The sequence below is a fragment of the Macrotis lagotis genome, chromosome 1 (genome assembly GCF_037893015.1).
Source record: "Macrotis lagotis isolate mMagLag1 chromosome 1, bilby.v1.9.chrom.fasta, whole genome shotgun sequence".
Classification (NCBI taxonomy): Eukaryota; Metazoa; Chordata; class Mammalia; order Peramelemorphia; family Peramelidae; genus Macrotis; species Macrotis lagotis.
Genome location: NC_133658.1, coordinates 763,475,191 through 763,502,195, shown reverse-complemented (window position 1 = coordinate 763,502,195; position 27,005 = coordinate 763,475,191). Strand labels below are relative to the sequence as shown.

The 27,005-nt window shown below is 37.2% G+C and overlaps 1 protein-coding gene across 1 annotated transcript in view; it reads right to left on the bottom strand.

Moving 5' to 3' along the window:
- LOC141506737 (protocadherin Fat 3-like) overlaps positions 1-27,005 on the bottom strand; it is a 199,601-nt gene that overhangs the window by 27,442 nt on the left and 145,154 nt on the right. Inside the window, exons 23-26 of the mRNA XM_074213776.1 lie at positions 25,984-26,181; positions 23,704-24,502; positions 13,853-13,987; positions 11,376-11,533 (exon numbers count right to left, since the gene is read on the bottom strand). Coding sequence (XP_074069877.1) covers positions 11,376-11,533; positions 13,853-13,987; positions 23,704-24,502; positions 25,984-26,181 — 1,290 coding nt within the window. The remainder of the gene's footprint in view (positions 1-11,375; positions 11,534-13,852; positions 13,988-23,703; positions 24,503-25,983; positions 26,182-27,005) is intronic.

The following is a 27,005-nucleotide window of genomic DNA, read 5'->3' as shown; positions in this document are numbered from 1 at the left end:
TAGTAGTAGTAGTAGTAGTAGTAGTAGTACTCTTAGCAGTGAAAGTAATAGTGGTCGTAATAGTTGTGCTTCTAATCAAAGAGGACCATGTCCTCATATATATGAGGGCATGGCTTGTACATTATGTTTCTTATAGTGAGGGGAACATTGTGCAAAGATATTCTTCTCACTGCTGTCATATCCCATAGTCTGATTTGATAGGGATCAAGACTTCTGGTCATGGTCTCTAATGGATGCTATGGGAGTCCTTGGCCCTTTGAATGTTGTTTTCCCTCCCCTATCAGGGCACCATGGTGCCCTGGAAATGCCCAACTTTGACAACACAGTGCATCTAAGCCTGCCACTCGAGGATCTAATCATCTGCATGACCTTTTCCTCTCAGGCCTGCATCCACACTCTCCCCAGAACCCAAAGACTTTGGGTTTCCAGAAGCTGCCTGGCAATCATGGTAGTAATGCTTCCAGATCAATAAATTGATGGTAAGAGTAATCTTAACATATTACCGAATGAGTGTCCCTTTCTACTCCTTGTCTTTCCTGCTTACAGTAACACTATTCCTCCTCTTAGCAATAAATCTCAGATTCTAAAAGTGTTAGTCATGGATTGAGTTCTATGAATTCTTCTGGTAATCAGGGAATGAATATCTCTAGGAGAAAAATATGAAATTCTAAAGATTTTAGGCTCACAGACCTAGAAGAGACCTCAGGAAGATCTAATTTACTCTTTTCAGCTAGGTAGCAAAGTGGATAGAACACTAGACTCAGAGTCAGGAAGACCTGAATTCAAATTCTACTTCCCACAAGTTACAAGCCATCTGACCTTGGACAAATTGTTTAACCTGTCTGCCTCAGTTTTCTCCACTGTAAAATGGGCACAATAATAGCACCTACCTTCCAGGTTTATTGTGAGGATCAATTGAGATGACTGCAAATAACTTAGCAGCATATAGAAAGTGCTATATAAATGTTAGCTATTATTAGCATTGTTATTTATAGATGAAGAAACTGAGGCTCAGAGATGATGTCAAGGAATGTAGGTAGTTAATGAAAGCAGGTTTGAATTATAAAGGTGGCAATGACATGACCTATGGACCATAGAATTAGAGTTGGAAGAAACATCAGAATCTGTCTAGTCCAATTTTGTTGTTTTTCAAACTGGAAAACTGAGGTTGAGAGAAATTAAATAATTTGTCCAAGGGTCACACAGGTCACAAATGATAACAGCAGAATTGGAATCTGGTTCCTCTAACTCCAGAACCAGCACTTTTTCCATAGGCAAGTGAGAATTCAAGGCTTCCTAAAATTCAGATAGATATATATCATAGACACAAATTCCTTTTAACAAATATATTTTCATATTCCTCAAAGATGGTCACTTTCCCTCCAACTACTGCTACTGCTATTGGTTTTAAAAAATCCCATAATGCAACTTAAATATTTCATTTATTTGCTTTTCCAACTACATGTAACAGTAGTTTTTGCTAGCCATTTTTTGCAAGTTTTAAGTTTACATTTTTCTGCCTCCCTCCCTTCTCTATCCCTCCCCTTCAGAGAAAGCAATCTGAAAAACACTCTATATTTATAACTACACTAACTTATACTATAGATCCATATTGATCATGGTGTGAGAGAAGAATCAAATCGAAACAGAAGAAATAAAACATTAGAGAGAAAAAAATGACATAATACATAAGACAACTTTTAAAAACTGAAGATAAGAAGCTGTGGTCTTCACTTAAACTCCACAGTTCCCTCTCTAAATAGGATGGTATTTTCCATCACAAGTCTTTTAAAATTGTCTTTGATTATTGTACTGCCAAAATGAACAAGTCCATTGTGGTTGATCCTCACTCTATGTTGTTGGTAGTATGTTTAATGTTCTTCTGGTTCTGCTCATTTCAATCCACATCAATTCATGCAAGTCTTTCTAGGCTTTTCGGAAATCCCATCCCTCATGCTTTCCTATAAGAACAATGGTGTTCCATCACATACATATATCACAATTTGTTCAATTATTCCTCAATTGATGGGTATCCCCTCAATTTCCAATTCTTTGCCACCACAAAAAGAGCTGCTATGAACATTTTAGCACATGTGTGATTTTTACTTTTTTCATCATCTCTTCAGGATACAGACCCAGGAGTGTTATTACTGCATCAAAGGGTCTGCACAGTTTTATTGCCCTTTGAGCATAATATGGTGAAATATTTTTAACAACACATTGTATTTAGTCCTTGGAAGGCAACCTATAGTAATGACTCTGATGGGGTAATTTGATAAGCTGCCTGTTTTATATAATTTGACTATTTCATTGACTGTCTCATAAGGGATGTTTGAAACAAAGAGCTAAACAGTGGGGACTGACATAAAAAAGATATTCTCTTCACTGGTCCTACTTCCATCCTGGCTCCCATAGCCATTGACTGGGGAAGTAACTCTTGTGAAGATAAGACCTCTGGAAGATGCTGCAGTTACAAACAGCTCAGTAACCACGGCTATTGAAGACTCAGAAGAGAAATCCTCACCACCAGAGGACTTGGCCTTGTCAGTTATCAGACAAGGATATAGTTTTATCAGTGAAAATATCAATAAAGATGCATTGCCACCTGTCTATTTGGACACACTAAAGATCACATAGCATTCTATCTAACTTGCAGCTGACATCTTTTATATGTGTTATGTTCTCCCAAAATATTAGAATGTGAGCTGCTTGAGAATGGGTAGCATTGAGTCTAGCTATAGAAGCTAAAAATGACTTATTTAAACAAAGGGAAATTGAGTCTAATTGTTGTGAGTACTGCTCCAATTCTGGGTGGCATAGTTTTCATTTTTATACATTTAAAAGTTGGGGGGGTGGTAATAGATTATGCAAGAGTGGAGAGATAGCAAGGATCTCATGATTTTTTTGTAGCTCCTTTGTTTAAATTCTCAAACTATGAATTCTATGCTTGACAGTCTAGTTCATGTGTATCCTTGTGAATTCATCAAGAATGTGTTGCATATATAAATTCTCAATGTTAGGGTAACTCCAGGATGGAGTGGATTTTGTTCTTCCTCTTGTTTTTCTATTTGTGTCCTCAGGACTTGGCATGCGTTACATGTTTTTTCCTTTCTTCATCAAAGAGGAATGTTAAACTCAAAATTAAAGTGTATACTCTTGAAAGGGGATTCTGATTACTCATAAGACTATAAGCCCTTTAAGGACAGACAGTATCTTTCTTTCTACTTCTATGGATTCCCAGGGCTTAGAACATAAGCAGAGCTAAATCAACATTTGTTGATTGGGGGTGGCTAGGTGGCACAGTGGATAGAGCACCAGCCCTGGAGTCAGGAGTACCTGAGTTCAAATCCAGCCTCAGACACTTAATTACTTAGCTGTGTGGCCTCGGGCAAGTCACTTAACCCCATTGTCTTGCAAAAACTAAATATTTGTTGGCTGGACTCACCATGGCTAGAGGTAAACTCTGGGTTTTTGAGAGCCATGTAAGCTGGAAAGACTTTCAAGTATAGATCCTTAAATGAATTCCAGCAGGCTAGTAAGACTAGCCTGGCTAAATTTGTTGAAGCTCTCAAGTGAGACAACATGTAAAGCACTAGACAATTCTTAAAATGCTATGGAAATGCTAGCTATGATTATTACCATCTGATTATCATTATTATAATAATTAGAGGTTGGCCTTTAACCTCTGACACTGTCTTCAGCTCCATGATTCTATGAAAGCTACCATCCTAATCTTTATTGATAATTCTATAGGAGTACCCCATGTGAATATCAGAGATTGAATTACAAATGGAAAGTTGGTCAGTTCATTTGAAATAATTGACTATTTCTTTTTCCGGATCCAAGCTTCAGCACTCTTCATACTTTTCTTAAAAAAAAAAAAAAAAAGAAACCAAAAACCCCCATTCATTTCGGGTCATTGACAGGAAGGGACATATAAATGTCAATGGAATACAGAGTAATATACAGAGTGAGTCTTTCTAAAATGTGTCTTATTCATGATAGACCTGTCAGGGATTATTAGCGCCCTACTTATTCTCTGAGTATTTCTTTATCTATGCTTCAACATGTTCCACAGACCATTAATTCTTTGGGACCCTCTCCTTGACTCCTTTGTCATGGTCTTGCTGCTGCTCACATGGTATATATAGCACAAATGTATGTGCTACATAAAAGAATATATGTGAAAATCTTTATGGGCTTAATGCAGCTTTAGTATCTAATGAATGCTTTGTGGTCTTGTGTAAATTATGTAGACTCTCTGAGTCCAGGATTCTTTAGCTGCATGGAAGAGATAACTACAATAACTTACTTTACAAAAATATGTTATGCAAGGATAATGTTAAGCTCTAGCACACACAAGCAATACATATGTACATACATACCTCTCAAACATCCAAATTAAAAAGAGACAAATACATATAGCAGGAGTGTTTATTTTTCTCTCTGAAAAATTTTACGGGTATTAAATGGATGTTGGATACATATAATTTTTTGGTTCAGCAAAATTAAGTGAATGAATGTTGTAAATCACACCAGAATATGTGCTTGGCCATGACTCTTGGATAACATCCATATTTGTATATCAATGTAAGTAATAAAATGATCAAATGATCCTTTCGGGACTTCGTCCTTCTTGCACAGTCCATCTGCTGTTACATACTATGGTTTTTAATATAGTGCTACCAATCTATGAGGGCTGAGAAGGAGGAGGGTGAATATGTGGTTTGTGCTGTTATATTTTATGGGGGGTTCTGTTAAAAAGATGGATAGAATTAAGATTTCACTAATTCTGAACTCCTCTTACACCTAGTTTGACATTGAAGCCAACAACGCATTCAAGAGAACCGAAGTAGTATTAATATACACAAAATGATACAGATCACTGAGCACAAAGTAACATGTAGTTTCTCTGCATTTATTGAATGGACATGGCACATCAGCTTCTGATTATCTTTAAAATTTTATTTTATTTTGAGATTTTAATTTAATTAAAATTTTTTACATGATTCCATCTTTTGAAAATAAACTTCACTATGTACTTTATACATTTGTAAAGTGCTTTCTATATCATTATCTCATATGATTTTAAAACTGTTGGGTAGGGCATTGGAAATTATATACCTTTATAAGAGGGTAGAATAATAGAATATTGTCCCCATGTTCTCCCTCACTAAAATCTGTTAACTTTTTTTGCATTTCAAATGTAGGTGATAATGCAAAAGAAAATAAAATATTGGTTGCTCCTTATATGTCTGATCAGTTATGGGGAAATGTAATGAAATATTATTTTACTTCACTATCTTTAAACAGGTCAGATCCCAAATAATTCACTTTTTACAATTATAAAACAGCCCTTTAGTCAGTGGACAAGCTGTTACAACTTTCGTTCAGACACGAATGAAATGCTGTATTACTGAATCTCAAAGTTACTGTAATTGGTATGCTACTATGGGTGGGGGTGGACTGAAATTGGGAATAAGCAATTTGTTCAGTGGAATTTATTATTTATAGATTCAATGTTATAAAATATTTAGTGTCTCTGAGCTGCTTGAAATCAGTCATGATTTCCAGGCATCAGCCTGGATTCGAATGACCCAGAGTCTCAGATTCATTAGACTGAAGCTAAAAGAAATCACATTGTATACAAAGGCAAAATTTTAATAAAAATTAAACTTATGGCATAAAGAATTAACCTTTCTTGTTATTTTGTTTAGTGCTGCCAAGAAAACTATATTTATATAAGAGTAGGGGTTGATTAGAGACATCTCCATCTAACACCCCTTCTCTCTTCCACACACTTTTATAGATGTGACTGTAAAGACTGAGAAGATGAAGCTTTTAATCAGAACAATCCCCAAATGCAACGGGTGACCCCCCCAATAGGAGAATCATTCCTTAACTCTGTTTTTTTTCAAGCAGAAGCTAGTCTAACCCTCATTTGAGGCTGCTGTACTAAAGATGTTAGTTCAGGCTGGGATGGTAGTAAAGTCGTCTTTGTCTCTAAGATAGATACCATGGGTTGTTCAATAATTTGTGAAGAACTGATGTCTTAAAGCTGAGTTTAAAGTTATTTTAAATGCATCCATTTAGCACATTCACAAACAAACCTAAATTCAGTCTCACCTACTCAACTATCTCCAGTTCACATTTATCTCTCCATCCTCTGAATTTTTATTACCTATACTTTTAATTTTGCTTTTATCTTAGGTTGCTGTGCAATGAACATTGCACCTAATTCCACCTATAGCTATGTTTTTTACATTCATCCTGTCTGCTAGCCTATTTTTCTATTACACATCCTGATTATTAATCATTCCCCATACTTAGCGTTCCATCTACTGCCTCCTTGACTGGGCTTGGAATACAATTCCTCCAGACTTCTGCATTTGAGCAGCCATCGGTTACTGTAAGGCTCAATTCAGATAATACCTCTTATGTGAAGTCTTTCCCAACTCCCTCAATTGTTAGGTCTCTCCCTCTTCTTAAATTATACCATTTTTACTCATAAGTATACATGTTAAATCCCTCAGGTGAATGGAAGGCAAGAACTATGCTTTGTGTTATTGTTATTTTTAAAGAGTCTCCATTAACAAGCATAATATTTTTGTTGCTATTCAGTCGTTGCAGTTGTATCTGACTTTGAGATCCCAATTGATGTTTTCTTGGTAATGGTAATGGAATGGTTTTCCATTTTCTTCTCCAGATCATTTTACAGATGAGAAAACAGAGGCAAACAAGGATAAGTGACCTGTCCTGGGTCAAAGCTGGTAAAGGGCCAGGCTGTCCAGCTGCCTGAGGACCAAGCACTGGGGAGTAAGCTGTGATGAATCTGAGCCATAGGACCAGCAAAGGTTGCATCCTGTGATACATTCTGAGATAAATCCCTGTCTTGCCCCACTGCCATATAAAACAATACAACTCTTTGAAGGTTCAGAAGTCTGACAGTTATTTTGTGTTGGGGCTTGACATGCAGAGCTTTAATTCCAAGCCTTCATGAATACCCTCACTTCATTCTATTCCCATGTAATTCTCTGAGAACACCTTTCAGTTGCTCTCTTATTCTAAGTTCTTTCCAAATATGACAAGCTAACTCAGAAAATACAAGGAAGAAGAAAGCACAATTGAAACAATGTATTTCTACTTCATTGACCACTGAACAAAAAAGCCCAAAGGTGTATACACTGCACCAAAACCCAACAAAATGAAGTCTTGCAAGAGGCACAAAATGCCAAGCAAACAGATTCAAATTCCCAAAGTGGATGTTCAGAGCTATTAATAGGTTAGTACAGATGTGCTCTGATTTAAGACAGCGCAACATATGAAAAGCCCCAAATATACAAAGATAAGCAATTTGGGGGTGAGAATTAGCATTACAAAAGTATTCATAAAATTTTCCTTTAAATAGAAGGGTTTTCTACTATATTTCAGATATGACTGCTTTTACAAAAAAATTTAATTTACATAAATTTCAGGAACATACTTGTTTTAGAAAATGAAGTCCATACCAGATGCTTTGATGTGTCAAACATTAATATTCTGTTGTTTGATTTCTTTCCCAGGATTTAGCAAGTGGGGTGCTTTTCAGATTAAAGTGAAAATCAAAGTTAAGAGGAACCCCATTTTGGAGGAAACAGATCCTGTCTGAGAGAGATTTTGATTACCCTAAGTTCAATGCCATGGTAGGTATTGATTCATTAAAATTTCATTCATTAGTTATTTAATGAGAGCATACTATGTGCAAGACACTAAACTTTTGCTTAATAACAAGAGTTGCATTAAACAAAGGCTCCAGACCCCTACTTCAACTTGATGGAAGAGAGGAAAGCAGAGAGGGACCAAGAAAGAAAAAAAAAGTATTGGTAAAGAATAGAATAGAAGCTACACAAATTGGTTGGTGTCTTTGCATTATACTCTATAGAAAGAATAGATAGAAGCATTCCACAATAATTCCTGAAAACTTCAATTTCAACCTTCGCCTCAAAACCCATTCTAAAACCATCTGACCTTTCTAAGGAAGCTTGGCTTGAAAGCAAATCAGAATAAAGAAAAATCCAGAGCTCTTGCTTTTGTATATATTTCCCTTTTCCCAGAATGAAAAGCTGATCATAATCTTTTGGGCAATAAAATCTAGAAACGCAGAAATACTCAACATTGTCTTTCCAAAAAAGCAATGGTAATATTTACTCCCTGAATTGAAGGAAAAAATACTTGAGCGTTTTTTTTTCTACATTTCCTCTAAGGCTAAGAGTTTTTAACTTGTGGTGCATGAACTTTAAGAATAAAATCTTTAGGGGCTGCTAGGTGGCGCAGTGAATAAGAGCACCGGCTCTGGAGTCAGGAGTACCTAAATTCAAATCCGGCCTCAAACACTTAATAATTGCCTAGCTGTGTGGCCTTGGGCAAGCCACTTTAACCTCATTGCCTTGCAAAAAAACCTAAAAAAAAAAAGAATAAAATCTTTAAAACTATGTCAATATAATTGATTTGCTTTACAAAACATTTTATTTTCTATAATTTATTTATTTCAAAATCATGTTTTAAGGGGCAGTTAGGTGGTGTAGTGGATAAAGCACTGACCCTGGAATCAGGGGTACCTGGGTTCAAATCTGGTCTCAGACACTTAATAATTACCTAGCTGTGTGGCCTTGGGCAAGCCACTTAACACTGTTTGCCTAAATTCCCTAAAAAAAAAAATAAAATCATGTTTTCTTTTATGCATTTAAAAGTATTACTCTGAGGAGAAGACTAAGGGTTTTACCAGATTTCCAAAGGGGTCCATGATACAAAAACAATTAGGAAACCTTTGGTCTAAGAAAAATCATAGTCCTAATTAAGTCTACCAAAGGTAGAGATTAACTGATTTTTTTTTTTTTTAGATAGGGCACTTAGTATGATATGTTAGTGAATGAACTGATTGAATTTTTCCTTCTTGTACTGGGCTCAATATGAGTGATATAATATCCAGGGAAAAAAAGAAGTGATAGTTTCTCTATACTCCACTTGTGAAAATGTATCTGGAGGGGTGGCTAGGTGGCGTAGTGGATAAAGCACTGGCCTTGGAGTCAGGAGTACCTGGGTTCAAATCTGGTCTCAGACACTTAATAATTACCTAGCTGTGTGGCCTTGGGCAAGCCACTTAATCCCATTTGCCTTTCAAAAACCTAAAAAAAATGCATCTGGATTATTTCATAGGATTTACAGTACCACATTTTGAGTGATACTGAAAAGCTAGAGAGACTGAAAAGATGGCAACCAAGATGATGAAGAAGAGCATTGAGAACCTGTTCACTGAGGGTCAACTGAAAAGGTTGGAAACATGACAGGAGAGGGGAATTCATGGCGCATGAATACTTCTCTAAGTACCTGAAAGGCTATCATGGAGGAAGGGTCAGACTTGCTCTGCTTGCCCTCAGATGGCAGAAGCGGGTGCAATGGCTGGAAGCTACAAAGAGTCAAATTTAAATTTGTTAAGAGGAATTTTTTTAATAATTAGAGTTGAGAGTGGAGAGTGAAGTGGGCTGCCCCAGGCTATCTTAAAGCTAAGGCTGCATGCCTACTTGGTGGGGATGTATTGGGTGAGATCCTTGTTCTTGGGTGGACTGTACTACATGTTTTTGAAGTCCTTTTTGGTTCTGAGATGCTGTGATTAACTTAGATACTGACTAAAGTTCCAGGGAATAATAAATATATAGACATATAGGGGATATGAGTGTATGGGGGGGCAACAGGAAGCAAAGAAGGGTCCATTCATGGTTGCTTTTAGGAGTTGGGATCCTGGTGCCTTAATGATTTCTAAAGTCCTTTCCAGATCTAAATTCTAAGATCCTAAATAGCTTTCCCACAGGGTAGATTTTCCCAAGTTGGCCACATTCCCTGAGGGGGAAGAATTTCTAACAGGAAAAACAATGACTGGTGGCATAAAAGGGCAGACAGTGAGATTTTATTTCTAGTTGTGATAAGGAGCTTCTCAATGACTTTTCCTTTCCCCCCTTTATGGCCAATAGAATCCACCCTTAATATAAAGCTGTGGTGTTGTGGTTGTTGAAATGTTTCAGGACCATCTGACTCTTCATCTGACTCTTTGGTATTTTCTTGGCAGATACTGAAGTGATTTGTCATTTCCTTCTTCAGCTCACTTTACAGAAGAGGAAACTGAGGCAATCAGGGTTAAGTAACATTCCCAAGGTCACACAGTTAGTAAGTGAATGAAGTTGGATTGAATTCAGGAAGATCAATCTTCCTGACTTCTGGTTTAGGAACTTTATCTACTGTATTACCTATAGCTACCCAGAATAAAAGTTGTACAGTTAAGCAAAACAAACCAACATACTGGCTATATCTGATTATTTAATCATTTTTCAGTTGTGTTCAATTCCTCTGGGGTTTTCTTGGCATATATACTGGACTTGTTTGTTATTCCCTCCTCTAGTTCATTAAATAGATAAGGAAACTGAGGAAACTAGGGTTAAATGACTTGCCCAGGGTCACAGAGATATCTGATTGGCTAGAGGTAAAAAATATGCCTCACTCCTCCTATACTCTTCTGGGAGGTGGGCAGGAGGTTTTATTAACATTGGTTACAGTAGTGATTGGATATATGAACAGTCTTTGTACTAAATTAGTACTAAAATTCTCTATATAAATGAGTTATTAGGTAAGTTTGCATATTTATTTTTGAATTTAAAATTTCTCCAAAGAAATTAATCTTCATTTTGATAAATAGAACAACCCTCTCATTTTTCAGGGAAATGTGGATATTTGTGATTTGTTGCACTATTTTAGAATATGCAGTGCTATAGAGTTACCATCATGGTGCCAGGGATGTTGAATACTAGTTCAGAAGGGTATTTTGTGGGGGCTTGTTCAGCAATTTTATATATCTCAAGGATCCCTAGAAAATCCCCAGACTGGTTTTAATGACTGAGAAGATATAGTTGAGAAGTCAAGATTCTCAATGATTGGAAAACTCAAGCCCCTCATACTTCAGGCTTGAAGTCCCAGAACTGAAGGAGGCTTCACAATTGGGTAGGGAGAGGTGTTGGCTGGAGTTGAGGAGGATTACAGTCAATGCTATCCCTGTGGAAAAGTTGCTAAGAATTGTTGAGTGATTATAGCTCAAGGAGACTGACTCTTGAACCCACTCTAGAGGGAGATGACACAATTTACAGTCAGCCTGACGCTAGATGTTCAAAAGGAAAATGGGGTATTGGCCCCACTCCCAGTTTGGCTGCTGTTCTCTTTTGCCCTGAATTGTGCTTCTGTCTTCTGAACCCAAAGACAAAATGATTACAGCATTCTCCAAACCAAGAGCCAAAATGCAAACATATAAGCAAGAGAAATGACTGCAGGAAAAGATAACCCACTTTAATTACCTTCAGAATTATGCAGGGATTTGCTCTGGTGTACATTATAATCCCATTGCTTTGCAGTGTTCGCAGGCGTAGAGCTAACTTAAATTCCTCTTTCTTGCTATTTTCAGAAAGACGGTATTTGATGTAACTGTTTCCAGCAAAGCTGAGAGAAGTGTGCCCTAAAAAAATAATTATGAGAAGATACATATACTTTTAATGGTCATAAATGGGCAGGGACACACAAAATTACCCAACAACTGCCAAGCAAGTTAATTAAAGATCACACACAGCTAATGAAGCCATTTTTGGAGAAAGCTTTTAAATAAAAACCTACCAACTTCAGATTAATTTCTCCATGACAAGTCACACTCCTTAAATTTGAGTGGAAAAAAATTTATTAAGCAATAAGATCCCAGGGACTTTTGTTGTCCTGATACAATGGGAAATTTAACAGTCCAAAATCTAGATTATCACTGTGACACTATAAGTCTTCCTATTGAAAATTAGCAAAATTCTAACTTTCAAAAAGATTGACGAATGTTTTCTAAAGGGACCAAAGTACTTTTTAGTACCATAAAATGAAATTCCACTCTTAAATAAAATTGTTCCCCTACTTCCAAGTAGTGGATTTCCCAAAAATTGCAAAATAAAAGTCAGTTCAAACTGATCTATATTAAGGATGATTATAATTTAAAAAATGACCCAACATTTCTACAACATCTAAATGTTTGTAAAAGTAATTTCCTGAAATGTCTGATTTTGAGTTTGATTTTCTTTTTTGCCTATAACTACATATATTTTAACTGGCAATGGTCAAAACTTTAATACTGGGATGGAGAAATTCCCATCTTCTAGAGGAAGACTTTTCCAAATCTTACTTCTAGTACCTTCCTTCAATTCCTTCTTGTTTAACCTGTTTGCTTGCTTCTCCTGTTAGATTGTGAGCTCCTTGGGGGCTTGTGAAGATAGTCCCTGCATTTTGTCTTTTTTGGGTATCTCCAAAGCTTAGTATAATACCGTCCTCATAGTAGGTGCTTAATAAATGCATACTGATTGTTGAATGAGAAAGAGAACAAAATTTCTTTCAATCTATGAATAGGATAATAGGCATAAGGAAAATTGAGGGCTGATTCACATATGTGGGATTGTGTGACTTGATGGGATGAAGAGAAGTTTAAAGGCAGGAGATTTGGGTTCCAGTCTTGTATAAGCTATAAATCTATTTATTCATTTACATGCTGAATATACTAGGTAAATTGTTCATTTTCTAACTCTAACCCTTTTTGAAAAGTGATAATAGAATATCTTCAGAGAGTAAGTTCCTGGGAATGAGTTATGTAGAGTGGAAGTCACCCTGTTTTGTATATAGTTTTATTCTTGGGGCTGATAACTGAGAAGATTGTATTGTTGTCTCCAATAACTGAGCTAGAAATGTCAAAAAACCGGACTGAGTCTGAGTCTGATCTAAAATTTCAGATGCATTTTATAATAACAAAATGATATTTTGGTAATGACTAATGATTATACTTCCCTTTCTTCCCCAAGATTATATTTTAACAATCAATGTTAGAATTCAAAAAACCATGCTTGGAAATGAATGAAGGCCACAACAGTCAAATTGAAAGCTGAAGGAAGGTCAAGAAGGGAAGATTTAAAGCTAAATCATACAAATAAGATTTTTTCCCTAGGACATGGAGGTGGATGCCTCTGCTGTTATGAAATATGTTACCATCCATCTCCAATGGAAAATACATTCCTTACTAGTCCAGGCTTGCTTAGCTTATTCCATAGACCATGATTGGCTTTTCCATCTAAAGTAATATCTCCTTATGATGGCAGATTTATGCAACACTCTGAATAGCAAGGACAGTACTGAAGATAGGCTGCCCTTTGCTCCAACTATTTTCTATTTTCTATAATGTCATACCTTTAAAGTAGATAAAATGAAACAAAAAGGCTACAGTATTTTTGTCATTTTATGTTCATTTAAAAGAACTATTAAATTCTGAGTTCTGAATTCCTTGTAGAATCCAATAAGGGGGAGCTGTTAGTTATTTAGTTAGATATTTAAATAAAATTTTTTTGATTGACAGCTCCCTCTCATAATATAGGACATGAGGACATCAATGGCCACATCATAAGCTCACAGATTTAGGGCAGAAAAAGTCCTAAAGGTGATTGGGCCTCATTTTACAGATGAGAGAACTAAGGTCTAGATGGATGAGGTGATTTGTCCAAGTTCACATAGTGACCTATGGGTCTAAGACAGAACTTTTTGGTTATAAATCCAAGTTAGAGTGGCTATCCAAATGAATGCAAGTAAGAAGCTCAGATAAATCTCAAATATATTTTGAAAGTATGCATTATACTTGGTCAGTTCAGAAAGTCATTTCATTTACTGTCAAGAAGTGCCTTCTAAGAATTTGGGGAGACAGATTCAATCAAGGCTAAGGGCAACAGGAACCAAAGTTATAATATTCTTCAACACCATTCTGTACCTGAGCATTCGCCAAGTTTTCCAGGTGGACACTGGCAGATGAATGGTCTTCTACTGGCTTCATAACCAACACACTGCATATCCCCAGGACAGGGCTTCTCCATGCATGGATCATTTGACCCTGGACAGAGTCCTCCTAAATAGAAGAACATAGTCAAATATACAACTGATTTATTTTTGTCCTTTGTTCTTGCGGACCATGACATCAGGGAGGTGATGTCATGATATGGATGTGAATTGGATTTGAGTGAAGGGGTGCTGTGCTAAGTCACAAATTTTACTTTCTCCTTCATTGCCATCTGGGTCCAGTGCCCAGCTATGAATCAGGATAATTAGAGATGGTGAAATCAGGGTTAAGTGACTTGCCCAAGGTCACACAGCCAGTAAGCAAAAAGGATTTGAGGTCACATTTGAACTCAGTTCCTCCTGACTCCAAGGGCTGGTGCACTATCCACTGTACCATCTAGCTGTCCTAAGTATCCAAAGAGATGAATGGAATACCTAAATTAGTCAAGAATAGTTCTACAGAACAGTGAAGATTCAAAGACATTTGAGGGCAGCATTATCTTATATGGACTTCCTCATTATATGGTACTTGTAGAGTACCTGTAATAACTTCTTCCTATGTTGCTGCATTGAGATTGGGAAAAGAGCTCCAATTTAAAACTGAACTAGATGAGGATCTAGAGCAATTCCATGAAGGAGACTGGGAGAAAATGATTATCATTTCATTACTTGAGATTGGTGGAAAAAAAAGATTGGTGGAGATAAGGTTTCTTGGGATTGATGAAAATATGGAGATTATAGGATCTGAAGCTAGAAGAAAGCTTAAGTAATTATCTTGTCTATTTCCTTTAATTTTTACAGGTAAAGAATGTAAGACTTAAAAAAGACAAGTGTTTTGACCATGGTCATGCAAGTAAGTTAGTTACCTGAGATCTGATTCTAACTGTTCATTTAATACTTCACCTCCTCATTCACTATGCTCCATCTGACTTTTATCACCAAGGTTGGGTCAAAGGGTGGGGTAGAGATGGACTTGTTGTCCATGCTCCCACCGAAGGCACTTTAAGTTAATCTAATCTTGCATAGAATCTAGTTGATGGAAAAAGAATATTCCAATGGATTCCGAGGAAAGAATGGATCATTTTGCTGTGAATTAATTTATAGTTATGGAGGCAGAGCACTTGCCTATTTCCTAATCTCTTCCACTGCAAGCTGTTTAACTATGTGCAAATGTAATATAGCAACATTCATGAAGAATAGAATTAGTCATTTCAAAGGAAAATGTCCTTTCCCAACTATGATCCTAATGGCACAGGAGGATGAAAGTTGCATTAATTCTTTAGAAAAAGAAATCCTGGGAAGCAGATTAACAGATTTAACTATGAAATTAGGCACCAAATGAGTTATTTTGATTCTGCAACCTTGGCAAACATAGGAAATGTGCTTTTCATGGAATCTGGTTATTTCAAAAGTAATTAGGCCATTTCCTACCTGGTGAGAGAGCTACTCCTTAAGTGTAAATTACATCAGGGTAAGTAATAAAGTGGCTATAAAAAGAGACAAATTAAAAATAACTCACAACTGGAACAGTAATTTTCTAAATGGTTTCCCAGTGGTCTAAAAGAGTTAGATCCCCTTCATGTGAATTTAACACTTCTGGGGATTCAGCAGCTCCATCACTTGACAAGATCTGGCCCATTGTATTTTTTTAGATTTCTTTTCTACTCTGACCATTAAGCATACTATCCTACTAAACATTAATTTCTTAGTCTAGAAGAAAATAGCAATTCAACTTTAACAACATATAAATATTTTAGGAACTGTAATCTTTGAGAGAAGCAATATAAGTGGCAAGAGCAAACCCCAAATTTATAAATCCTATTTTTCAGAGGTTTACAGCTTAGCCATAAAAGATGTTGCCTGGCCCTGAACTGGTTTATCATGTCTCAGCTGATGAAAGGATTTTTAACAGAAAATTTAGAAATAACTATACATCTGGTTTTTAGATGCAACAAGGAGAGAGAAGATAGAACTTGACACTTTATAGCACTTTATGGTTGCTTAATGACAATGATGGAACAACAACAGCAATAACAGCAACAACAAAATCACCTTTTGACCACCTTAGTGTTGCCATGTCTTTTTCAATGCTCCCCAATCTTATAAACAGTTGTTCTGGCATCCTGTGGTCTTTTTCTGAGCAACTATTAATGATTAATGTTAAATGGCTATTGGAATTTTTAGGTAAAAATATATTCTGTTGTGTCTATTCATAGATACTGACTCTAACTGGCTTCAATATTTGATTGCAAGACCAATAGATGGGTTGGAGTAATAGCCACATTTCATTGGCATTAAGTCAACTCTCAATTATCTCTATGTGGATTATCCCTGCTTTCTGACAGCCAGCACAATTCTAGGCTACTTCATTTGTAAGACTGATTTTATTCAGGGATTACAAACTAATCATAACATTTATCCAAGCTATACTTAATTATCATTGTATATTGCTGTAAAAATAATTTTAAGTTGTAGCCCCCAAAATATGAATCATTTCTAGATCATCTATGTCACCAGTACCTTAATTTAGCATAATATCTGACTATGTATTCTGTCAATCACTGACGAAACCATAGAAATGCCTTTTCCATTTCAACTATAAGAGTGACCCATGTCACCATTTTTAAGAGTAATATTCCTAGCCATATTGCTTTGAAAAGTTTATTTAGAGAGAAGCAAAAAAATTCTTGGCAAGAGGGTAGGATGAGGTAGAGTACTGTCTAGCTCAGTCTTTTTTTAGAATCCTTACAGGTATCTTCTCTACTCTCCTAATGGGAAAACACAGAATAGGAAACATTCTACCAGTAGCTGCTGGTTTTATCTCTGGTCCTATTACCTTTTCACTCTGCAACAAAATCCACCCCCACCAGGTCCTTTATGACCAAAGAGTCAAACAGAGGGAGCCCCATCCTTCTCAGGTAACTCTTACTGTATATATCCCTTTCTCTATCATTTGTGTTTTTCTGTCTCTTTTTCTCTTTCTGCCTTTCTCATTCTGTCTGTCTTTGTATCTTTCTGTCTCTTATTCTCCTTCCCCACTTCTCTTCTCTGTGTCTATCTCAAATAGCGAGGTTATTGAGTAGGCAGGTTTCTCCAAACGAGAACATGGATTTTTCATCTCTATACATTTGGAAGTACTTAGGTCATGTCTAGAATGTATATTGTTACAGGGGCTGAATTCCTTATAACTGATGTGGAATACATCAACATCTGCCTCAGATACTCTGAGATTCTAGTGAAGTTGTCTGAATCATGGGAAAGATTTTTAGAAGCAAAGGCTTCTCTTTCCAGCTACAGCTGAGGTCTCCTCAAATACATAAGACCCGGTAAGCTCCAAATCACTTCTAATACCTTAATTTGCTTTGACAAATCACATGTTAACATAATTACTATTTTAGGATGTATATATGTCCTATAATTGATGGGGATCACAAGGCATTGTTTTTATTGTAAAAAAATGTTTCCCTCATCCCTCAGGAAGTAACTGGCAACTTCTGTCATCATAACTATTCCTAAAGAATTCAGATTTAATCATAAATGTGTACTGGGCTCAGGTACATCTATCTTAAAGGAGAGATGTCAGATTGATGCCATGAATTTTCAGATTAGTCAGTATATGTCCAGAATTTGTTCATTTTGTTAAGCCAAGTTCATTTTCACTCCACATCATGGCAAGACCAAAAAAAAACTTCAGTGTTTGTCAACCAGTATATTACTTAAAAATACCTTTTGCACATGTTAAATTTTGCCAAAAAGTAAAATTATTAGGATAGACTACTTTGACCCACCTCTAGGTTAATCACATTTACAAGGGAGTTCAAATCACCTCTTAAAGCCTTCTACTTTGTTTTGTAGATATTTCCTTCAATCAAAACATTTAGAGGTTTCAAACAGGGAGCTACTTACTATGAATGACTACTAACATGGGAATGGTGTAGGGTCTAGACCGGCCATGTCTGAATAGCTTTCCTTTTTTTGTCAAATTCATGATTTAAAACTTTTCAAAATCAATATCTGGCAAATTTTTTATTTTATTTTGATTTTTTTGGCCTGAACTCACCTGTGCTTTCATCAAATTTAGTAAACTTTCAAGAAACAAATTTCTTTCTATCAATGCTGATCGGCAACTTTCAATTTTAGGCTAAGGGATTTCTCCAGATCACAGAGGCAGGACTTGAACCTCAGGCTTCCTAACTTCCAAAGGTTACATAGTTCCTATCTGTCAGAGAGAACAAAAACATAGATTTTCCTGCCTAGGGCCAACTCTTTTTCCTCTTCTTCTTGAAGGCCACTTCTTCTTGACTTTAATGAACAAGTCTAATAGTTTCAATAACTTAATGAGGACTTTCTAATTACTCTTGTCTGCTACAAAAGTATCTATTTCAGACAGTTTCTTTTCCCAGGGTGAGGCTGCAAACAATGCTCTACTTTGAAATTAGCTTTAATCTCATAGGTGATAATCTAAAACACAGGAAGGTTACTGTGGTTGACAAACATATAATTTATCTGGATTAAAGATGGCATGTCTGTGTGGGGTGGGGGGGAGGGACTAAGATTAGGGGAAAAAATTGTAATAAATAAAATCTTTCTTAGGAAAAAAAGATGGTGGGTGCTCTGGAAACAGTTGAGAGAAGGGGATGCAGCTGTGCTCTCAAGATGGAAGCTCTGACATCTGTAGAGCTTTCCCTCTCCTCTCTTCTCCATTACATTGAGATTTACCTGATGGTATACAGCATTCAAGGATCTAACATTATCATCAGTCATCACTCATATTTTTACCTTTACCAGTATCTAGATTTATATCTAATTCATTCCAAGATGGAACCAGACAGAATCATGGTAAAGGGTTAATAGCTCACATTAGAACTAATCCTGGCCAAGGCCCCGCCAGCTCCCTTCTGTCTTTTGCTCAGTAAGAAAATTTAAACTATAGAAATGTACAATACCTGTTTTGAGTTGGCCTCCTGTGGTTTTCTCACAGAAGCCTGAATCATAAAGTATATTTGCTTGACTGAACCACATTTTCTAGATGATTTCACCACTGTGTGGAGTACAACTTCAAGCAATGATATTTTCCAAGGGAAAGGGAGACAGCTAGCCCCAGATTCAGGAAGATGTGGGTTCAAGTCCTACCTCTGACACTTGCTAGCTGTGTGACACTTACTAGCTCTATGCCCTAGGGAAGGATTTAACTTTCAGAGGTGTTGACCTACACAGATAGAACAAATTTCTCACAGGAAGCTTCCTATAGTAATGAAAAGACAAATCTGATCCAGACAAAAAACCCCAAAGGATCATCATCCTAACTTTGGAACAATAAGGGTACATCATATTGTAACCATTTCAGATAGGTGACATCTAAATAGTCCTTTGAAGTTTATAAGGTCCTTTAACATACATTATTTCAGGGGGCAGCTAGGTGGTGCAGTGGATAGAGCACCAGTCCTAGAGTCAGGAGTACCTGAGTTCAAATCCAGCCTCACACATTTAATAATTACCTAGTTGTGTGGCCTTGGGCAAGCCACTTAACCCCATTGCCTTACAAAAACCTTAAAAAAATATTATTTCACTTGGGCTTCATAATAATACATTGTTTATAGGTACAAAGTAAATACTAAGTTATCGTCATATTCCTATTTTATAAATTTATTTTTATAAATGAAAAACTTTTGGTTCAGAGAACTATTGGTTCTTCTCATGCTCAAAAAGCCAGAAAGTGTGAAGGAGAAGATCTGAATTTAAGTGTTCCAGACCCAACCTAGATCTCTGTCTAGAAACACCATGCCACTTCTCAAGTGGAGCACTATATATCTACACCTACATCATTGTGCTTTGTTACTTCAAATGAATATCTTCTATGAATGGTTGGTTATATATGGATTGTTTCTGCTACAGATATTTTAGAATGGGCTGATAGACCCTTCCCTTCCCTTTCTCCATAAATATAAAACATTCAGGGATATTTGCAATCATAAATGCCTCTCTTTCTCTTTTGGCAAAGTATAACCAATTGCTTACTTGAATAATGAAGATGGTGAGTGATTTTGGGGAGGGGTAGAAGGGATATAGCCTTGTAGTATAATAATAAAAAAATAGTCTTGATATAGTGCTTTCACACCTGTAAAATGCTTTCAATATATTATGTCATCCTTTCAAAAGCAACCCTATAATTTAGGTAGGATTATTATCTTCATTTTGTAGATGAGAGAGCAGAGACTGAAAGAGGTCATTCAGGTGACTTGTCCAAGGTCCTTAGAGAGTACCTGAGACAAGATTTTAACTCGGCTCTTCCTATCTTCAAGTCCAGTGCCCTATCCACTATGCTCTGTCTGGTTATTCTTAGTTGAATCTCAAAAAACTCTCTGAGGTACACACAAATGAAATTAATTTGCTTGTCTATAGGTAGGGAAACTGAAAAGTAAAGCACTTCAATGACTTGGTCAAAGTGACTTCTTTTTAGAGTTGGCACAATAAGTCAGGACTCCTCCAGGTATCAACCTAGTACCATTTAACTCTTATTTTATGATACCAGCCTACTGACTCTCTCTCCCTCCCTCTCTCTCTCTCTCTCACACCACACACACACACACACACACACACACACACACAAACACATATTTATAAAACTTTTTCCTCACAACTCTTAATTCTTTGGCAGTGTAAACATTATTACATTCATTTTATAGAACAGGAGACTAAAACTCCAAGAGGTTAAAACAATATGTCTAAAGTGGGATTTGAACCCAGTATTTTGCTACTGTAGCACAATGCCTTACACTCCAACAGTATATAACATAGTTTCTAGAACAAAGTAGACACTTATTAAAGGTTTATTTAATTGAAATATGCTATCAAGCTTCTTATTTATTTCATATAGCTGAAATCAAATCAATGATCTAGTCAAGTCAATGCCCATTGCTGCTCACACTTTGGGAAATTCTTAAAACTTTATAGTCAGCTCCTTCTGGAGCCACCTTCTCCTCTCCATGATGGTCCTCAGGCCCTTTTGGAATAGGCTGGGTCATTCCCTCCCAGGCTCCCTGTCTTCTATGTTGCCCAGTCAGATTAGGTTTCACATGTAATTTCCCTTCTGCCCTATTTTATATCCTTGAGAGTCAGTGTGTATGAGGGGCCAATCAGCCAGCAGCAGCAACAGAGGCAATCATGCAGCCTCCCTCGCACCTGCTGAACTGCTGTTCACATGCAAAATTTAATAGTGGCTGGAATTTAATGAGGCCAACTGGCACTAAAATTCAGGTCTTCTTTCATTTGGTCATTTGGTAGCAACAATTCAGCATTTTCGTTTAAAATGAGAATGATCATCAGACTCAAAAATCTGTATGAGAAAAAGATGAGCTTCATGATGAGCAAGGTATAGAGAGCACTAGAGGAAGCGAACCTGTGCAAACAGGACCAGGGAGCTCAGTGGAGAGAACCACTGTCTATAATGTTAATGACTGCACCTAGTGGCCAACAGGGTCACCTCCAGATCTAGCTGGCCAACCTGAGGTATTAAGAGTCCAAAGGGGTCGGGCTCTCTCTAAAACTTTAAAGACTTCATGAATTATTACAGTCGAATTTCTTGACCATTTCCTTCTCTCTGAGGAATGAAGGATGCTGAACAAAACAGGTTGAGAAATGAAACTACTTCCTTTTAAATTCCCCACCTAATTTTTATTTAAGAGAAAATTCTAGAGAGGTACAGAAGGATAGGAGGCTATATTATACAACATAGTGGTTAACTCTCCTTTTTTTTGGAGAATGCCTTATTAATCTTCCAACATAATATGACTGTTAAGGTTCCCCATTCAGTTTACTAGCAGGTATTCTTGGAATATTCATTGGGTATATATATCAGATAATAGGTAGGGCTGATTATCCAATGAATAACCCAAGGTCACACTGCTGTTAAGTAGAATGGTGGTGATTATAATTATTTATATCCCTTTCCCACCTCCCTGATTCTGCATAGGCTCTTCCCCCATACTTAGAATGCTGATTAGAATCTCTTCTTCCCCCATACCCAGAAATTACTTTGTATATATATGTTGCATTTATTTATCTGTGTATATGTTGTTTTTCCACAGTAGAATGTGAACACCTTGGGAATTATTTTTGTCTTTTTATTCCCAGCACCTACAATGGTGACTTTCAGTAAATACAAAATGCTTGCTGAACTGGATTGATGATAGTATATTTGTTAGTTTATCAGTATTAATTATCTGCAAGTGCTGAAAGGCCATAAATATAGCCTGAATCATCATTCTAATTATTAACTGGATAAGTCATTGAACCTCTCTAGGCCTTAGTTGTCTCATTTACAAAACAGTCAGTTAATACCTTGTCTCTTTGAAGGAAGGGTTTTAGATCTATTGTATCTCTAAGATCTATGATTCTCTGAAATACAATAATTATACAAATGAGTCGATAAAAAAGTCTCCATTGCCAAAACTACAAATCTCTCAAAAACTCAAGATTTGTGAGATTTTGTGTCCCATCCTTGAGGCACCTAGGATTTGATTCCTAGAAAGCATAAGAGAAAGCATTCCTGCTCAAGAGGAAAGAGATTCAGGACAAGAGTCCCCAACATAGTTTTCCATCTTGCTTCACACATAGAACCATCAGCCAGAGCAAAGTTCCAATTTGCAAGATTTTTCACTGCCTGTACCTAATGACTTACTCACCTAGAAACAAGGTAACCTGCTGTTCTCAACAACTCCTCGGGATGTTGAGAACATGTCATTTCAGTTCTCTCTGTGGGTGAGACACTGAGGTGTGTGCCAAGGTCACACTATGAGGGTCCAAGGCTGGCACAGCTCCTGCTGAGAAGAGCTTCACCTTGTACTGAGCCATCTCACCTCCGAACTCTGTTCTATATCCCTTCATGAAGCCTTTCACAACACTTTGAGGCATCAATCAGTCTGCTTACTAAGGTAATCTAGGTAAGAAGAGAACAGCTGGCCTGCATAAATAGTGTGTGGCAGTGACATCTGCCAGTGACAAAAGCTTTTCGCATAAGATGCAGACATTCAGATAGTCTTGCTTGCAGATAATTAACATATTCAACAAGTCTTGTCATCATCGAATCTGACTGATGAACACACACACCCACACCCACACCCATCCACCCACACACACACACACACACACACACACACACACACACTCCACAGGGTGGCTGGTGCCATTCTGGGTATCTGAGCCCAGAATGGAAATGGAGGCAGGAAAATTTAAGACAGCAAGTATTCTATCACTGCATGCCGTAATAAGGACATTTAAAATTGCCATATTGTGGCATCTTCTTCAAATTGGGCAAATGGAAAATTGTCTGTAAGTTAAGAGGTAAAGGATCTCTAACATGTTCCAATGACTTAAAGGTCTACTTTAGAAGCTTCCTCCATCTAGGAATTGACCCTGTCTTCAATTGCTAGAGTTAAGGTTCTCATTGCTTAGAAAACCCTTGGGTATGCTCCTAAGACTTAGGCAATGACATTGTCTGTGTACATCAGACAACAGAGAGAGATGTCAATAGGCATGACCTCTCACTGACCACTTGAGTGTGGTGCCTCTCTACAGATGTGACTTTTACCCTGTAAAGGTCAAAGTCCATTGAGTTATTACAGCAATAAACCAGAACAATCCCATCCTTGCAGCCCCAGGCAATAAATCCATCTCTGTCTGTTCCCCCAGACCCATGGACCCTGCAAGTTACTCTTTCTAAGCACTATCCCCAAAAGACTGAAGGAAGGCTAGGATGACCCTTCGAGGGATAAAAAGTAGACTCACCATTGCATGTACAGCGCACATTCCTGTAGAAACGAGGACACACAAAACTAATACGAGCCGTGCTGTAAGTCATTAGAGAGTGTGAATCTATGGACAAGCTTTGTTCACAGTGTTGTTCCTGGCAGTCCAGCCCAGAGCAATTCTTCTCCAGGATGGCTGAGATACGGATCACATTCTCCAAATGTCTCCTTGCATTGGAAAGCTTCTGGATGAGGTAGGCAGGCTTGTAGAACCCGCCATTGTGCATCTGCACAGCAAACAACATGTCCAGTTGGTTGGTGCCAGCCACGGGCTGGATGCTGATGATGTGGAGGCTGTCCTGCTTCTGGGAAAGGACAGCATTGCGGAGGGTCCTTCGGAACCCATGCATGTGCAGCCCAACGAAGTCCTCAGGGGACACGTTCTCAAACCGGATGGTGACTGTGTTCTGCAGCATCTCCTGTACCAGCTGCTCCACATGGACGATGACGTCAATGGGCACCTGGAAGCGGCCATCACTCACAGAAACATTCAGAATGTACTTACCACTGTCCAGGCCTCCCAGAGCAATGATCTTCCCATCATGGGCATTCACCTTGAATAAGCTTCTCTGCTCAGATTTCAGGGCATAGGTGAGTACGTCATATACATCCTGGTCAGTGGCATGGATCTTCCCGATGACACCCCCAGGGAAGTCATCCTCCATTGTGACAATAAAGATTTCTAAGGGGATGGCGGTGGGTTTGTGGATACTTTCTTCTATCACCCGGACATGAACATAAGAGTGGGAGACTTGCTGGGGTTTGCCTGAGTCCTTTGCCTAAAATATTTAAAAAAAGAAACAAAGGAATTAAGAGAGGGGAAAAAAAACTCCCCAAATCCCTTAACAAACAGAATCTCACTTATCCTCTTAATTATATTTCTTTCTTCTAAGCCATTCTCCCTCATAGTGCTGAAGATGTGCATTTAAAGTAAGAAGAATCATTTATCACTTTCAACTCCCAAATGCACCATTGGTTATTAATAGTGAGGTATGACTACAGAGCAGAACTGGGGTAGAGAGAACTGTAACCTAGAAAATAATGTGATGGCATTGTTTCCAAAAATGGAGGCACAAGTGAGACTACAGAGAAGTTGTGTCAAAACCAAGGAAGTCTTGTGTTCTAGGGAAGACTTTTGCTTTGATTCAGTTCACCTTACTTTGATTTAAATGGCCATTGTGTAGCTGGGTGAAATAAAAAATAACAAAAAAAATTAGGTGGTATAAAGTTCTCTTCCCTCAGGGAGCTTACAGTATAGGATGGTTACATATAAAAACAACTGTAATATGAAATAGTACATCTTCTTTAAGGATAAGTAAAAGAGATGATATATTTTTGTTAATTCACAAAATTAAAGAAACAAAAGAAGCATGTTTCTCCAGTGCCAATCTGAAGCAAATGAGTCCCTTCTGAACAAAAACAACCCCAGTGTAACTTGAAATCTGCCTCCAAGATAAATATTTTTTGTTTTTTAAAGAGGCCTGTTTTAGCTTCTCATGTCATTTTTCAGGTGAGGGCAGTTCATGGGGACTCCCCATCAGCTATGGAGGCATTCCTGGTGTTCCTATTCTGAGTTCTGACAAGAGAAATCTCCATTCAGATCTTGTTAGCTCTTTTTGCCTTTTATTTTTCCTATTCCCCTTACATGGGTTATCCCACAGCAACTGATACTCCAGGGGAGGGCAACTGAGCAAGATTCATGCCTTGAATTCTGTTGCTAATTTATTTATTCTTGGTTCCATCCTTTTCTTTTTCTTTTTTTTGTAAAATGTGGGGAAATGGAACAAGATTAAGTGAGCTGGATAAAGAGGATGAGATTTTTCTTCTACAAAAACTTAAGGAGACATCTGGCCCAAACCAAAAATATAAAATACTGATTCATTACTTCCTCACTTATGATGATTCAGCAGATGATGCCATCACAAAGGAGAGAGTTCTACACAGCTAGCAACATTTTTGGGGTAAACTGAACCCTCAGGGAAGTTTTAAACAGACTTTAAGCACAATGATTGCCTGGCTTAAGCATACCCTAAGTAAATGCTAGGCTTGAACAATGATGCCTTCTTTTATTTCTATTCAATTTTCCATGAGGAACCTGCTTTTTATTGGTGTGAAATTGAATTTTGAGATTAAGAGGGGGGCATATTCTTACATGACCACTAAATTATGTTTACTTACTCAACAAAGAGAAACTAAGCAACAGGCACAATAATAAGCAGAAATGAAAGACATCTGGTCCCTTGAAAGGGCAAGACAGTACCTGGATGTAAAGCACGTATTCAGGAGAGTCTGTGTGCCTAAATATTACTGCTGATCTTAAGATCCCATGAGGATCCAACACAAACTCCTCTTCCTCATTCCCTGACAAGATGGTAAAGGTAAAGGGAGGTCCATTATGAAAGGAATCTCGGTCTGTCACCATCAGTTGCAAAATGCTTGTCCCCACTGGTTTGTTTTCCTGCATAAAATAGTATGAAAAAAGATTAAATTATCTTTATCTTTCTTTTAAAAAAACAAACCAAAGCTCAACAGAAATATGATGTTTTGGAAAGGAAGTAGTTCCCTGTGATATTATATTCAGTTAAATACCAGTGCTTATTAGCAATTTTTATTTTACTTCCTTTTCCTCAGCAATAAAGGTCATATTTATGTTAAACATTTTTCATTTGTTTCTTTTTCTGAAGTACTAACTATGGTCTTGAGTTATAGTCCATTCTCCAAGTTACTGAAACAACCATGACTTCTAGAGACAACTCTGAAAAGAGATAGAATCGAGCTCACAGGTTGGTTCTTTTGTTAGAGCAACCCTGGAAATACTTCCAGGTCAAGAAAATGTCAGCTGACTGTGAAGATCTGTTTTTTCCCCCCCAAACAGCTGTCACAACAATTTTGCAGAGACAAAACACCAGACACAATTCTAGAGAAATTAACAAATCTATAGTAAACACAGAGAAGCAGCACCAAAGAGAGTATTAACTTTAGAAATGTAACAATCACAAAAAAGATCAAATTGAACAATTAGTAGTGAATGAACTCATTTAGTGTTTATTATTATTATGACATTATTATTGGAGATGTGTGTGGAAGATGTCTTATAGCTTTAATATCAGTAGAAAAATTTTCATTCATTTAAGCAATAAATAACTCAAGTAATATTTTACTGATTCTCTGCTTCTCCTCCCAAATGATCTTTCTCCTTATGCCTTAGGTCAGAGGTTATCCTCACTTGGATTAAATTCCTCTGTGACTCAGGAATGGAGTTACTTGCTACTCTCCATTTAG